The following is a 15,077-nucleotide window of genomic DNA, read 5'->3' on the forward strand; positions in this document are numbered from 1 at the left end:
TCTCAAAGTTTGGCCACAACGAAAATCTTTCCCGGCAGTGTGAAGATACCCCTCCTGCTGAATCGGCCTATTCCAATGCGGTCCTGAAAATATCTGCTGCCGACGTCTTTTGTGCCGGTTTTTGCAACAATATATCAGACAAGCATTCCGCTACCACGTCTTTTGCAAAGAACGCTTGTATCTAATTTTCATGTAAACCTGTTTGTTTTCAGGCGTGCCAGTCTGCGGCCTGGTTCTTCGCAATAGCGTGCGGGCTCTTCTGCATCTTCATTAAGGTGCCCTGGTACCAAGGCAAGGAGCCCACTACCGAGTTTGCGAAGTTATCCCTGGCATTCTTCGACCGGATCCTCTGGTCCATTCTTATGTCCTGGGTCACTATTGCCTGTGCTACGGGACGAGGAGGTAGGCGTTAGACCACTGTGTTCTTCTGCCCATTTCCTTGCTAAATGTTCCACGAACGATGAAGTCATTTCAGGCAAAGCATAGCACATGTGGTGCAAAAACCACCAATTGCTCGAAACAGTTTTTCATACTGTTAGCACTGGTGGTGGCTAGGTGTATGCTATAGCCGCATATTTCCACCAATTTTTTTTTTTATTTTGCCGCAGAAGTTGTCGCAATACACTCTGAGATCAAGACTTCCTGTGAGAGTCGTCACAACGCGCCCGATCGAATGGTTGAGCACGGTTACCTCGAACCGAAAGAATACGGATAAAAACGGTGGTTTAATGAGATGAAATTAAGTCAAGAGGATCCAATACTGCCGGCAGGAGGTTGGTAGTAAGCTAATGAGGGGAAAACAAATCTAACGTGATCGGAGTAGTTCCAGACGTCCAAAGAAATAAGAATATATTTAGGAGTGGAATGCAAGCATAGCATTCTACTTGAGACAGCAAAGTTTAAAACGCTGAAGAAAACCAGTTCAAAAAAATCCAAAAATTTCGTTCGGAGAATCCATTTCTAAAGCATTATGTACGGTTTTTTTTTCGAAAGTACAATTAGGCAACGCAGTTTCTTTCTGAGCCCTCCTGTGGAGACCTTATGACACCGTCATTTAAAAGACTGCTTTATGAAAAAAAGAATCCACATCATCACCTTTGGAGATGTTTTCGTATTTAGGGGTGCCGTAACTGCCCCACAATACGTCTCAGAAGGAATTGATGTTGCCTGATTACCTTTGACAACAGGCAGTACAAAGGTAACACTTTCGGCGCAGAGTGTTTTAGTGCCTGCCAAGAAAGAACGTGAATGGTATAACTGTATGGGCAAAGCGATTAAAGCAGACAACAGATGTTCGCTGAAAGTTCAACTTCCAACAGAACGAGAAATTTGTGCCGGTGATACTTGATCAAAACCTTTTGCACAAAATGAACGGATGGTGATTCGAGCGCGATATGATATATTATTTAGCGAACTGTAAATATTTGCAGATCATGATGTCTTTGTTCGCTTAGCCACCGTCTCCGAAGGGAGCTTTTAAAGAATCCTTCCAAATGGCCAAACCAGCCTCATGGGTCTCGTGTGCTACTGATTACTGTTCTTCTGGGACATGAGCGGCGTGCAGCAGCACTAGAACAAAGTTCTCCAAAATTTTCGGCTACAGTTCGGCATTTCAGATTTACCAGGGCTTTAAATTTTAGTAGTTCTTTGAGATTTATCGAGGAGATAAAGGAAAGTGACTTCAATAATACTGAATATGACATGCCTCAGGTACAAATCACTACATTTAATCTATTTTCAAGATTGCAATTCAAGTTCTTAGAGCAATACACAGCCTATGTACACAAATGTGCAATTAGCCAGGTTTACAAACACAGAGTAGTATTTTTATAAATACAAAACGCACCCAATATAAATATTCGACCACATGAACGGAAATGAAGCGCCCAAATATGCGTGTTGACCTGCGGTTACCAGCTCCATAAGAATGTCAGTGCACACGTGTTCCTTTCGCGGGAGGCAGAGAAGCACGAAGGACGCGTGTAATGCGAACAAAGCAGTAGCTATTTGGATTGAATATTTCGGTGAACTCTGGTTGCAAGACTGGTGAGCCCATAATTATCCATAATTTATTTGGATCTGATGTACTTCATACTTCAAGTGCACCAAATTGACCAGAGTTGCAGGTGTGATCCGTGCGAATGAGCGAACTGAAAAGAGACACAGTTTAGCTTACATGGCCATGTGCGAATAGGAAAGAATGGCCAATAAAAAATTTTGGCGCGATGAATGCGCGATACCAGGCCTTGTACGTGGTCGTGGTGGGCCTGTGGGCCAGGCACCAGTAGGGGGCTAGTGACCAGCCGGAACGACTCCGCAGGGTGTAGTTTGAAGGCGCCTGCATTCATAACCTGAGTGACTATGGCTACCTTCGAAGGCCACGAATCCGTGCTTCACATGAGTTGCATGTCTTGAGATAAGCCGACCAACTAGTTGAGAATGCACGCCGTTCCTTCTTTTTGCTTTATTCTTTAAAGCTTACAAACCGGCAGCACTTAGACGACCACTCCTTGAAAACTGATGTTTATTTGCTTGCTTGAGGATCTGCTATTGTGGTTACCTGGAATAAAAATATTCGTCAGAATGAGAGATATAGCTGGAAGAGTAAATGAGGTTTAGTACCAGTGTAGTGTGCAGAAAGGACGACGGATAAAATGAAGGCGACACTAACAACGCATAAATCCTTAAAAAGTGTGTATTCAGTGTTCAAAGACACGACACGCACTCTTCGCCCCTGTGCTCCTCTTGTCGTGATCCCTATCCCGCTCAAGGCAACAGATGCCTCTCCATCAGCCTCACCTAATACATAGGGAAGCGCCATAGTCGGCGTACCGTGTCGTCGTTTGTTTCTATCGCTAGATTATACTGAATACCTCATAAGGCAGCTGCACTCAGTCATGGCGCACATGACTTGCTCGGTTATCGGCGCTGCGCTTTGTCTACTCGTTGTTTTCGATTATGGTTTGGCTACTGTTACTGCGTGACGCTCATGGGACGCCTCAAGGTACAGTCTTTGTCAAAAGTATACAGCCCAAGGCGTCTGCTTCTGAGCACTGCAGCGCGGCTCGTTCTGTATACTCAGGGACCCTAATATCACGAAGGCGGGAGGAACTGAAGTCCTCATCCTTCCCAAGTTTAGTACTGTCGAAGGTGCTAAAGAGCCCCGCTGCACGGCTTGGAAGCAAACCCCTTGGGCTGTCTATTTTTGACAAAGACCGCCATTTCGGAAGAAGTTCACGTGGACGGCTTACACGATAAGGACTGAAGTGTCATGAATTTAATGAACGCTAAAGTCGACTTTCGAGCCTAATTCGGCTTTTTCTTCCTTTATTTTTGCTGCGTGTGGCGGCCTATGTTATCTATAATGTTCATGATTACACCACCTAAGCACGGCGCGAATTTATTTAGGGCGTTCACAAAAGCGTGCAACACTTTTATGAACTTTACTTGAATAATTGCTCATGAGATAAAACGAAACTTGAGAAATAGACATCTGTACTTTTTTTACACACTTAAACGAAGAATTTCGACGCAGTAAATGTGCTTTGTGAAATTTGAACAAAAAAAATGTAGTGCTTGTTAGTCTGCAGGCCACGAATGCATTTAAGAGGTTACGTACGCTTCTGCTCGTATTACGCAAGTTCCATGACTACAGTGCAAAGAACGGGACAAGAAGAAGGACACAGGCAGAGACACAACACAGCGCTGTGTTGTGTCTGCCTGTGTCCTTCTTCTTGTCCCGTTCTTTGCGCTGTAGTCATGGAATATCGGAACCAACTCGCCCAGCAACTTACCTTGTCAAATCACGCAAGTGCCAAGAGTGAATGTGCTTTTCACAAACTCGCAGCCCCGAACAGCGTCACACCATGCAGAACACTAATGGAAATTCAGAGCAGAACATAACTGGCAGTGGGACCTTAGACCATGTGCTGAAAGGGGGCAAACCTGCACAATGCTGAGAAATTATGCATCAAAGTAAGCACGTCTGGACGTGAATTCGCTGCTCTCCCTCTGCTCCGAAAGCCACATACACTTCTCAAATGCTTCTTTAATTTTTGCTGAGAGGTGGAAGGACGACACGCACAGCTTCTACGACAGCTTTAGACTGAAAAACCTTGCATCAGGAAGAAAGCTTTTTATACTCATCGATGCATCTCGTGTTTATACCTCATGCGGTCGTACTCCTAATTACTTCGCTGCGCCAATACTTTCAGTGGTAAGATGTGCAAGAAACTTAGCACGTGGCATAGGATTGGTTGGTTGGTTGATGGGGTTTAACGTCCCAAAGTGACTAAGGCTATGAGAGACGCCGTAGTGGAGGGCTCCGGAAATTTCGACCACCTGGGGTTCTTTAACGTGCACTGACATCGCACAGTACACGGGCCTCGAATTTCTCCTCCAAAGAAATTCAACCGCCGCGGCCGGGATCGAACTCGCGTCTTTCGGGCCAGCAGCCGAGCACCATAGCCACTGAGCCACCGCGGCGGCGCACGTGGCATAGGAGAGTAAGCGTCAAACGGGCGCAAAAAATAAAATGTCCGAAAAGAACTACAGTTCACTACGGACTACATAAGCGATTCGTCACAACACTAAGACAGTGCGCTTGCTGCTAATTGCCTTGTTCTTCGAGGAGCATGTGCCGTATTCTACAAGCTGTGCATTCTCAGTTGTCCATTTCGAATCTATTTGGACCTCTGTCACTGGTCACTGAGGTATACCCAAGTTTTTTAAGCGTCTCTGGGAAGCGATGCGGCCATTGGGTGGTTGGCGACTGGACGTCACCATTCACTTCTTATCGCAGCCAATGGGAGCCAATCGCCATCTTTCTAATAACGGTGCTTTGCTATAAGACGCTCGAGAACGCGAAACTATAGACGAAAATGTAGTCTATGTTGTTTGTTCGGTGCCCGTAAGTTTATTTAAGCGTGCGCTTCTGGTGTCGCGATCTAAATGAGAAAAACGAGGGCGCCTTTGAAGTCAGTTACCATAAAGAGACAGCTTTCACATTCCAGATGCGCCATCTAGCGCTTTACATCTTTTTAAAGCAATCCTTGGCGAGGCAAAATCACATTTACCTGCCGAATGTGGTCTCACTCTTGCAGCAGCTGTAAACAATTCAGTCGACTCAGCCTGTCAATGTGATTTCGACAGAGATATAATTAGGATGTGGCTTTAGTTTGTGCCATAGTTTTGGTCATTTTTTGTCATCACTACGCGAGGACCAGACAAGAAGCACGGAGAACGCCTTGACGGCCATCTCACTTTCGCATCGAAGGATGACGCCATCGCTCTTAGCAACAAGACGGCCATCTCTTTATCTTTTCTCAAATCGGTATCACCGCAGAAAGCTCGAAATTCAATCCACATTGAATGACAAAGGCGTATATTACAAAGAAATTGTATTTGGTATTTGATGGTTTTATTCGAGTGGTATTTTTTGGTTAAATTTAACTTAAAGTAATGGGTATTTTCACAACTGTTCACGACTGTAAAGTGGAAGGAAGGCTTTTGCAGGTCCTTTGAAAACGTTACTACAGGCGTAATTTCTGCAGTGCACCATGTGTGTTGTGATAGCCCGTGCATCGTCCTGTATATCTAAAAATAACAGACATTTACTACTCTAAGGAATCACATTCTTAGAACGGCAGTGAGTGCTCCGAAAATGCCTTATCTCCACAGTTCTCTTTTCTCTTGCCCTCTCTGCTCATACGGTTCTGTATCCTGTTTTGTTCACTATCGTACTAACAATATTATCTGTGTATTTCCATCTTTGCTTCCGCGCATGCAGGCTTCTTGAACACGCTCCTGTCGTGGAGTGCCTTCACGCCACTGAGCAGGCTAGCCTTCGGTGTGTACATCATCCACCTGCCCTTCGTACAGCTTTGGCTGCACATCTCCAGAGAGAGGTTGTTCTTCTCGCACTTTTTTGTGGTAAGTGCCCCGACCAAAAAATTTTTATTTTTGTTAAAAGACGTGAACATTTGAAGAATTTAGTGCATGCTTCGTCGAGGTGTGAATTCGTTTTTTTTTATTTCTTCACCAATACCCGCACATTACTTTGAGAACAAAGTGTCTTTTATAATAATACTGCCGATTGTGGTCTTTTAAATCTGGTTGATTGTACTATTAAAAAAACACTGACACTAGAGCAGCGAGCATTACTCCACGCTCGTGTTATGCCGCGTTAATAAATACCCGTATGACCACTGGAAGTATTGAATCGTTTCCTACGTGAGAGTGCGTGTTTATTAGAAGAAGCGGAGGAAAGTGCACTAGCTTGTGACTGGTGACATGACCACCCCTAGCATTGCCAAGTGAAGGCAGGGAGAGGTAAAAGAGGTGAGAGGAACACAGGAGAGAGAGGAAAGCTGCTTGGAAGCTTTCAGACTGTCGACGTTGTACGGAGAAAACGAGCGAGATCTATCAATCAATAAACTTTTAAAATATCTCGAGTCTAATAATCTTTCTGTTATTCATCATCAAATGAAGACGCGAAAAAAATAGCGCAGAGCCGCATCTAAAGGGCACCAGAAGCTGATACCTAGTAGATGTCTAGAATGACTCGAAATATATGCTGAACGACGCACCCCCCCCCCCCCCCCCCCCTCCTTCAAGAGTTCATGCAATGTGATTTTTTTGAAGATATTTAGCGCATTTGCACTCCGGGAGCACTGTTTAAGATGTAATGGTGCACTGTGCAATGGGTTCAATGGGCTGTGCACGTCCATTCTGCGCTGCATTTAAATACTGCACGGAGGTTTTAAAAAAATCAATATATTGCATTCATAAACCTATACTGCGTTCATAAACCAGCTCTTAATTGCACCCTCTCCGTCCGATTCGCCTACTGCACACCGTTTCAATGCTACCCAGCTGCCCGAAAGGCTAAAGCGGGACGGTTTAGTTAACCCACCCAGTTAGGCGAGCTCCCGGAACTCGGCGCGCTAGCATTTCCCTCAGCGCGATGTGGGAAATTGTGTACCCCAATTTCACCTGTTCGTTTTTTTTTAGGTCCCTGGCATAAGTCTGATGAATGGATAAAACTCATACAGCACTCCTACGCCCTTCGAGCCACGAGCGTCACTGCTCTGCCAGATTGCCGCTCTCAGCACTCACCAGATTTTTTTTATAGCACTAGTTGTTATAGGAAGGATATTGCGCATTCGCGTCTAGCGTCGTCACCCTCACGAGTTCGTGAAGGGCAGAGCCCATTCGTCGCAAAAAAGAAGGAACAGAAGGGAAGGGGAAAGGACTGTGTATGTAGCGGAGATAGGCGCCGGAGTGGTCAACGATGTAGCGGCTCAGCTGCGTAGATAGAGGGCGCCTCACCAGAAGCGACGGACCGTCACTGGGCCTCTTCGATTAACCGCGCTCGGGCAGCCCGCTGGCGGCCCGCAAGTTCGTCTCTGACAGGAAAACGCATCATGGTCACGTGGGCTGGCGGCCACCGGAACCAGCCGTCCGACAATCACGGCGGCAAGCAAGTCGCGGATCACAGAGGGCAGATGCTCTCTCTCGCTTCGCGTTCTGCGTCTCATTGCTACGCACGCGTACGGTAGAAATAGGCTGCTTGGTATCGAAAACAACGACTTGCAGTTATTGAGGGCTGCCTGCCGCAGACTGCAGAACATGCAGCGATCAAGCTCGCACTCATATATATCGGCAACGACAACGCGAGCGTGTGCCTTCGGTGCACTATGTGAGCTTCAAGAAATCCTCAAAAGCATGCGATAAGCAATCGCAATCTAACGTGTCTCAGTGGACACCACATAGGACGGAAAAACTGCCCGTGCGTTGTTTATCAAACGACAAGGCGTACTCTCGGATTATTGCGTGTTTGCTTAATACACAGTAAGTATATATGACTGGTATGACCGCCGACGATCGACCCTGCATTGTGGACTCTGCTGTGGTCGTTGCGATTTCTACGCTCGTAACCTGCTTCCTGTAAGCTGTAAGCAGAAAAGAATCGGGATACGTTTCGTTCAACTGTAGTCTGTCGGGCGCGCCGGCTTTTGCTGCGGGCAAGGAAAGCATAATCTAGGCAAAAGCGCATATCAGCTTGTTGAACGTCCACCTAGAACAAGCGGGTCCACTGTATAAATTTAGCTGCGTATCGTTTCTGTAATAATACAGCTTTATAGCAGAGAACTGGCACTGGAATGAAAGGCGCTACAATAAAGCCCTGCGTGTCGGCGCCTCACGTTCCGCGTGTGTTTGCATGACGATCAGCGCTAAAGAGCTCATTTTTATCTCTTTTTTTAAATGAGCCAAACCCGAGGAGGTGCATGCCTGCGGTACTTCTCAGATATTTTGAGCATATGTGGCAGAAGGCCCGAGCATGAAGCTGTACAACAGTTGGCGACGACAGAATCAGCACTTGGTCGGCGCGACAACTGTGTGGCCACATATATGCCCGCAGAGATGTCTCGAGCAATGTGCTCGTGAGGGCTTTTAATAAAGGACATGTTTCAGTCAAGTGTTTTTCAAAGCATATCCACTTTTGCGCTGCGCCAAACGCAATGAAGACCATACGCTCCCGTATCGCGCTCAACCAACACTTCGTAAAACACGTTCAGCACATGCATATATGCGCGCGTCTGAACGCGTACTCGGAACTGGAATCCGGCTGCTCTCATGAAAGGCCTCGAACACCATCGCAATATCCGCCGGGCGCACGAAATTAACAGCCGAAATATTTTATGAATCAGAAGTATGCGATCGTAATATGAAGCGATCAATTGTGCTTGCGAGGTGGTGAGACGATCGAAATATGATCGCGCATACGCACGCAAAATATATCAATAAACAGCGAGAACTACTGCAAAAGGCGCCATTGCAGGCGACACAGTCGATATGCACCGTGGCCTAGTCGAAACAAGCGCCTGCATCGCGAAAAACATCGCATGAAGAACCGCGGTCCTTCTAGTCCTTATAAAAATGGCCGCGCGAGCTTCCCGCTACCATACACCTCTCTGTCGTCTGCTAGCTGCCCGAGTGCTGCCAGCACAAAATCGTCCTGGCGAGTCTGGCCGCCGGCTGGCAGCCCGAAAGCGCCCAGCCAGAGAAAAACGAACGCGTTCCGGGCAGCCACCGAAAGTGGGCGGAGTTACCCGAGAAAATCGAGCGCGCTCGGGCAGCCCGCAAGCTACCCGCGGGCTGCCAGAGGCGGATAATCGAAGAGGCCCACTGATGTCACAAACGGTGCCGAGTGTTGCTGTGGTGGTCGAGTAGTGCGATGTACGAAGCAAAGCAACGGCGCGTGGACGCTCGAGCTCGTCGCTGAAGAGATAGTCAAGAGCTTGAAAACGTTGGCAAGCCGAAGGGGAGCATGGGTAGTCTGTACAACGTCGCAAGCGAATGTGACAAGAGCGAAATGTTGAGTATGCAACTGCGCGGTGCGTCAAGACCCTGAAGTGAGGGCTCGGGTAGCAGCGGAAAAGCAGCAGACGACAAAACTTTCAAGCGCGGGCTCCGAATGTTTTGCGAAATCGCGAATTACTAGAAGGCTCCGAAGTGTGAGCTTACCGCCCGACGTCGGCTACTGCAAGAACACAGCAGGGTTAGGCAAGCTTTCGAAAAGCTTAACGCAAACTCAAAAGTAACGTTGAAAGCGGATCGTAAGAGAGTCGACATATGAAAAAAAAGCCATCTGAGCGATCTCTTGCTTGCATTCAAGTGGCACGCACTGGAAACAGCTTAACTAAACCTTTTAAATTTATCCTGGCGCCATTTTTTGCACGGCATAATTGGTGATACCCATTCAGTGGTGTTGCATCTGAAACGTTTTCGACGGATGTTCACATGAATGGATGTTTCGAGCTAGCATTTATAAAACAAATTATAATTCTCATTACTGCAAGCACTAATTCCTTTTGTGCCTTGATCCCGTTTATTGACAGGTTTCCTTCTTCTTCAACATACTTCTTTGGAGCTTCCTTCTCAGTTACCTGCTGTTCATCACCTGCGAGGCACCGACGGGAAAGCTGGAAAAACTCATCTTCGAGCCACGACGAAAGAAGTCGACCAAGGAGGCAGTAAACGAGCTGCCAAATGCTGATGCTGAAGAGCACAAATTACCGAGGGTAGCCCCGACTCGCCGAGCTGACAAGGTAGCCTCGCTACAAAACAGCGGCGACGGAAAGAAGACATCTAATGGGTGGCATTACGAAAAGGGCAACCTGACAACGTGCCGCCTCTGAAAGAATATCCAGTTGCACAGATCGTAATGGACAAACTCAGGGCTGTTATGCTTCTAGATAAAAGTAATGCAAGTGCAATCTATGCCCTTCGTGCCGCTGGAGCTTATTTAGAGACGATTGGATCACTAATTCCATAATTTTGTCGATTAATGATGTAATTGTGTCTGGCAACTGCATCAGCGTTAGCTTTTATAGAGACAATTAAAACAGCCATGGTGAAGCCATTTTTGTTTTTTATGGTCGCATTCATGCTTTCTTAGAGGCCCCGAGAAGGAGTTTTTTTTTATAGCTTTCGACGCTTCAAGTGTGTAGAAGAAAAGGCCCGAATGACCAATCTAGAAGCGCATTTTTTTTGTGTTTATCACTGCAAGTAAGCAAGGCCCAGCGATTTACACCTTGCTCGCGCAATAAAGAAGTAAACGAGAAAAGTACAGTCACTGCTTCTGGAGTTTCTGCTTCTAACGCTGCGTCCTTTCGTTCTTATTTTCCCTCAAGATTTTATTACCGCGCTCTACTTTCAATTTTAATGTTGCCTGATCACGGTTCAAGGTGGAGAGCGATAATAATAAGGTTGTCTTTTTCTGCTGATCCTTTCCTAAAGGCAGTTAAGCGCGCCTTGTGCCCGAAGTTAATTGGTAAGCAGTGGAGGAACTTGGAAGGCATGTAGAGAGTGTAACACCGCTATGATAAAGTTCTTTCCGCCTAATTCTATTCACTTCTTACCATTTCCTCAAATGCTTGAAGAACGCGAGGACATGCGGCAATAAACAGTTACAAAAATAATTACAGTGAGTGAAATAGGAATGAAAAAGATCTGTTTCAGTATCTATTATGCTTCATATTTCACTCCAGGCTCCATTTCTGAAGATAACAAAGCAGCATATCACTATACACGCACGGCGTAATAATGCGTGCACTTACAGAGACAGGCCTTGCGAAAAATCTTCACGCCTGATAGATGACCAATTTTCATGCGTGATCAGCGATTTTTGATCAGAGATGATTTGTGAGAAGCGATGTTGCTCCGCAGGAGGCAAAGGTTATTAACACCTCTTGTATTTTTCGAATAAATGTCAGTTAGCTACCTGTAGAAAATCACGTTTTCGGATGCTTGCAGCAGGGGAAGCGTTTTATTTATTATTTATTTATTCACAAAATACTGCAGCCCGAGGGCCAAACACAGTGGACAATATTGCAAGAACAGCCAAGGAGATAACAACGGCCAGTAATCAAAATTCAACGAATAACACTCATCATGAAGAATCTGACATGTGAACGAAGAACATATTGGCAGTAGGAGACAACAGGGATCGCTCGAAAAATAGCGTTGTCCTAGAATAAAAAGCGGAAAAAGTAAAAAATAAAAAAATGCAAGACGCAGACATCCAAGCGCCAAGAAAAACATTTTCGTGAAACAGTCGAATTTGAGAATAGCCGAAACATGAGAAATGTATCGTCACGGAATAAAGACACATGCCAGGAAAAAAATGCAAAAAAGAAGAGGACACAAACTCAGATAAGAGAAAATATTCGCTCTTCAAAATCGGCAACATCGCGAGCGGCAAAGACATGACCTGGAAAGCAATTCCATTGAGCGATAGTGCGGGCAAAGAACAAGTTTTCAAAGAGTTTCGTGCGCGCGAAGTATGGCATAAAGCTGTGGTCATGAATGTGCCCGGTATGTCGGGTTAAGCGTGGGCGGAGGTAGTCGCAAAAGCTTAAATTAAACTGCTGATGATAAACTGAGGAAAGAACTTTTAGCTTGGCTATTGCCCTTCTCTTATTCAAGGTGGAATATTGTTTGCGGCCTTAAGAACAGATGGTGAAGTATGCGTCTGATGACTTGAAAATCAAGCGAATTGCTTTTGTGTGTACCATATCCAAGGAATGTTAATCATTTTTTTCAAAAATGGATCCCATGATATGCTCGCAATTTAAGCTTAGGTCGCATATATGTGTGTCGTGTCCGGTCGCTGTGTTGAATGCAGCGAAAGACGCACACGGTACTTTAAGACTTCGTTTATTTAAAGCCGATGAGGGTGCGACCAGCGTCGACCGAGGCAGGAGCCGAACTGGCCGCCCGAAGAAAGGACGGAGCGGAGAAGCGTCCACGGGAGGGAGTGGCTTCCCAGAACAGGAGGAGGGTGCGGGGGCGCACCGTGGGGGGGCATCCGGCGACAGCGTGCGACGAGGGGCAAGCGGTCGTTAGGAGGGGATGCGAGTGGTCGTTAGGAGGAGGATTGAGTGGTCGTTAGGAGGAGGATGCGAACTGTCGTTAGGAGGGGAATGCGAGTGGTCGTTAGGAGGGGGCGCACACACACAAAAGCAATAAGGGGACACAACACTTCCTTCCCCCTTAGAAAGTTGCCTGGTATCGTGCAGGGGGTCGGCGCTCACGCATGGAGGCGCGCTGGCTTTGTGCGCTCGGGGGAGAAACACTTGTAGGCTGGCTGTTGTTCGCTGTGTCTCCTAGGTCTGTCCTGGGCGAAGTCTCTTCTTCCGGGAAGAGGTGCCAGGCTATGTGGGAAGATGGTGCACGTGTTCTCTCCGCTGGCGGACAGCTCTCAGACGGCGTCGTAAATCTACGCAGCTGGTTGAGATGTCGGCGTGCTACTGTGCCATGTATGTTGACGAGCCAAGAGCGCAGGCCTATGCGTCTGACAATTGTAGCTTCCTCCCAGCGTGGCTTTTTCAGAAACTGTCGGGCGAGGACGCGCTGCCCCTCATTAAGCGTGCCGCAGCGCGGGATTGCTTTTTCTTCCCGGAACGTCTCTGCCTTTGGCTCGGGGAGGATGGCTGTGAGCTGGGTTCGCATTTCACGCTCGAACATCATTTTCGAGGGGGTCTCGCCTGTTGTGCTCTGAACCGTCGTGTGCTGCTTGAAGAGAAAGCGCGCAAGGCGGCGCTGCAGCGAGCCTGTCTGATCTCTTTCAAGGGCGCGTTTTAGCTCGGCTACGTAGCGCTCGGCTTGTCCGTTTGTCGCTGGGTGGTAGGGGGCCGATGTAACTGATGAGATCCCGTTGTCGCGATAAAACTTGAGGATCTCCGCAGACACAAACGGTGTTCCGTTGTCCGACACTACCTTGCGCGGCAGGCCGAACGTTGCAAATAATGATCGGAGGTTGTCAATGACTGCTGCCGAAGTCGTCTGTCCCATTTGCCTTATCTCAAGCCACTTTGTGTAGGCATCTATGACCACAAGGAAAGTGCAGCCCTCAATTGGTCCTGCAAAATCAATGTGCAGTGTGTGCCATGGTGTGTCTGGCTTTTCCCATTCTGGGACAGGAGCTTTCGGCGGGGCGCTCCGGCTGCTCTGGCAAGGCTTGCATTCTCGCACCACTGTTTCGATGTCGTTGTCAATGCCAGGCCACCACATGTAGCTTCTGGCACACTTTTTCATTGCAACGATGCCCCGATGTCCGGCGTGGATGAGAGACATAGCTTGTGCGCGTAGTTCTCTCGGCATCACAACTCGGGACCCAAATATGATGCAGCCGCGATGGGTGCTCAACTCTGTAGCTCGCCTGCGGTAAGCGTCGAAGTTGTCCCCTTTGAGTTTATGCACGTTGCCTTGTTGAACAGCTGTGTAAACTAGCCGGAGAGCTGCGCACTTCTGCGTAGATGCTGCAACTGTGCCTGCTGTAAGCGGAGGTTCTGGCAGTGCTTCGAACATCAGAACGTCTCCTGGTGGAAATGGTTCGTCAACAGTTGCGTCTAGTGGCAGACTGCTTAGCGCATCGGCGTTTTGATGTTTACCAACCATGTTCTGGCTCGGCGTCTGGTGTATGCCGCATATCATCACGCCTACTGGAGAAAACCAGTTTCTCCCTAGAAGGCTTGATCCTGTGCCCTTCACAACAAGCAGAGGTAGCGTATGGGTCTGGCCGTTGTAGTTAACCTGCACGTTGGCAGAGCCCAATAGTGGCAGATTCTGTCCTGACCACGTTCGCAGGTGCGTGTCGTCTTGTTGCAGGGCGGGTGCGTCAGATGGCCATGAAGTTCGGAACGTGTCCTCACTGATCAGAGTACAGGCTGCGCCGGAGTCCACCTCGAACTTAATCAGCTGGTGATGTACGCTTACTTCTGTAAAAATCTTCGGTCGCGTGCCGAGATTCATGGTGTTCAGGTCGTACAACACAGATGGTGTTGCTGATGTTGTTCCATGGAGATCAGATAGCGGCGTATTCTCTGAGGCGTTGACGCTGTGATTAGGCTGAGAAGGTGACTTTATCTTGGCAAGTCTCCGTTTCGTAATGCATGCTCTTTCGATATGCCCTCGCTTGTGGCAAAAATTACACGTGGCTGACTGGAATCGACATCCCTGGGGGTTGTGTTGGTCGACACACCGCCAGCAGCGTTGTGCCTTTTTGACCGATTTTACAACAACAGAAGGCTTGCGCACCTGGTTGCTTGTCTGGTGTACCGGCTCGGTGTTCCGGCGAATCCCTCTCTGCTGGTGACCGGCGCTCTCCGCTCGAACGGCGATGTCGTAAGCTTTGCTGAATGTGAGGTCCTTCTCAGCGAACAGGCGCTCCTGCAGTGACTCGTCACTCAGTCCGCACACAAATCTGTCGCGTAACATCACGTCCAAGGGAAGCATGGTGGTGTTAGCAGAAGAAGCTGCGTCTCCCTCCTGCCCGGTAGCTGTTGTCGACAGCGTTCCAAAATTGCAGTCGGCAGCGAGCTTCTTGAGCGCGGCTACGTAGGCGCTCACAGTTTCTCCTCCCAGTTGATCTCGTCGTTGGAAGCGAGCCCGGCTGTAGACCTCGGATGGCCTTGGGTCGTAGTGCTTTTGCAGCGCTTTTACGATGTCGTCGTAAGACACTGCCGCTGGTGTGCTTGGCTGAATAAGGGCGCAGACAGTATCGTAGGTCT

The 15,077-nt window shown here is 47.8% G+C and overlaps 1 protein-coding gene across 1 annotated transcript in view; it reads left to right on the forward strand.

Moving 5' to 3' along the window:
• The window catches only part of LOC149354399 (nose resistant to fluoxetine protein 6-like), a 50,951-nt gene extending 40,316 nt beyond the window's left edge, over positions 1 to 10,635 (forward strand). Inside the window, exons 13-15 of the mRNA XM_089583314.1 lie at positions 213 to 402; positions 5,789 to 5,931; positions 9,903 to 10,635. Coding sequence (XP_089439440.1) covers positions 213 to 402; positions 5,789 to 5,931; positions 9,903 to 10,202 — 633 coding nt within the window. The 3' untranslated portion in view covers positions 10,203 to 10,635. The remainder of the gene's footprint in view (positions 1 to 212; positions 403 to 5,788; positions 5,932 to 9,902) is intronic.
• The last annotated feature ends 4,442 nt before the right edge of the window (positions 10,636 to 15,077 follow it).

The sequence above is a fragment of the Amblyomma mixtum genome, chromosome 3 (assembly GCF_055824585.1).
Source record: "Amblyomma mixtum isolate Tamu chromosome 3, ASM5582458v1, whole genome shotgun sequence".
Lineage (NCBI taxonomy): Eukaryota > Metazoa > Arthropoda > Arachnida > Ixodida > Ixodidae > Amblyomma > Amblyomma mixtum.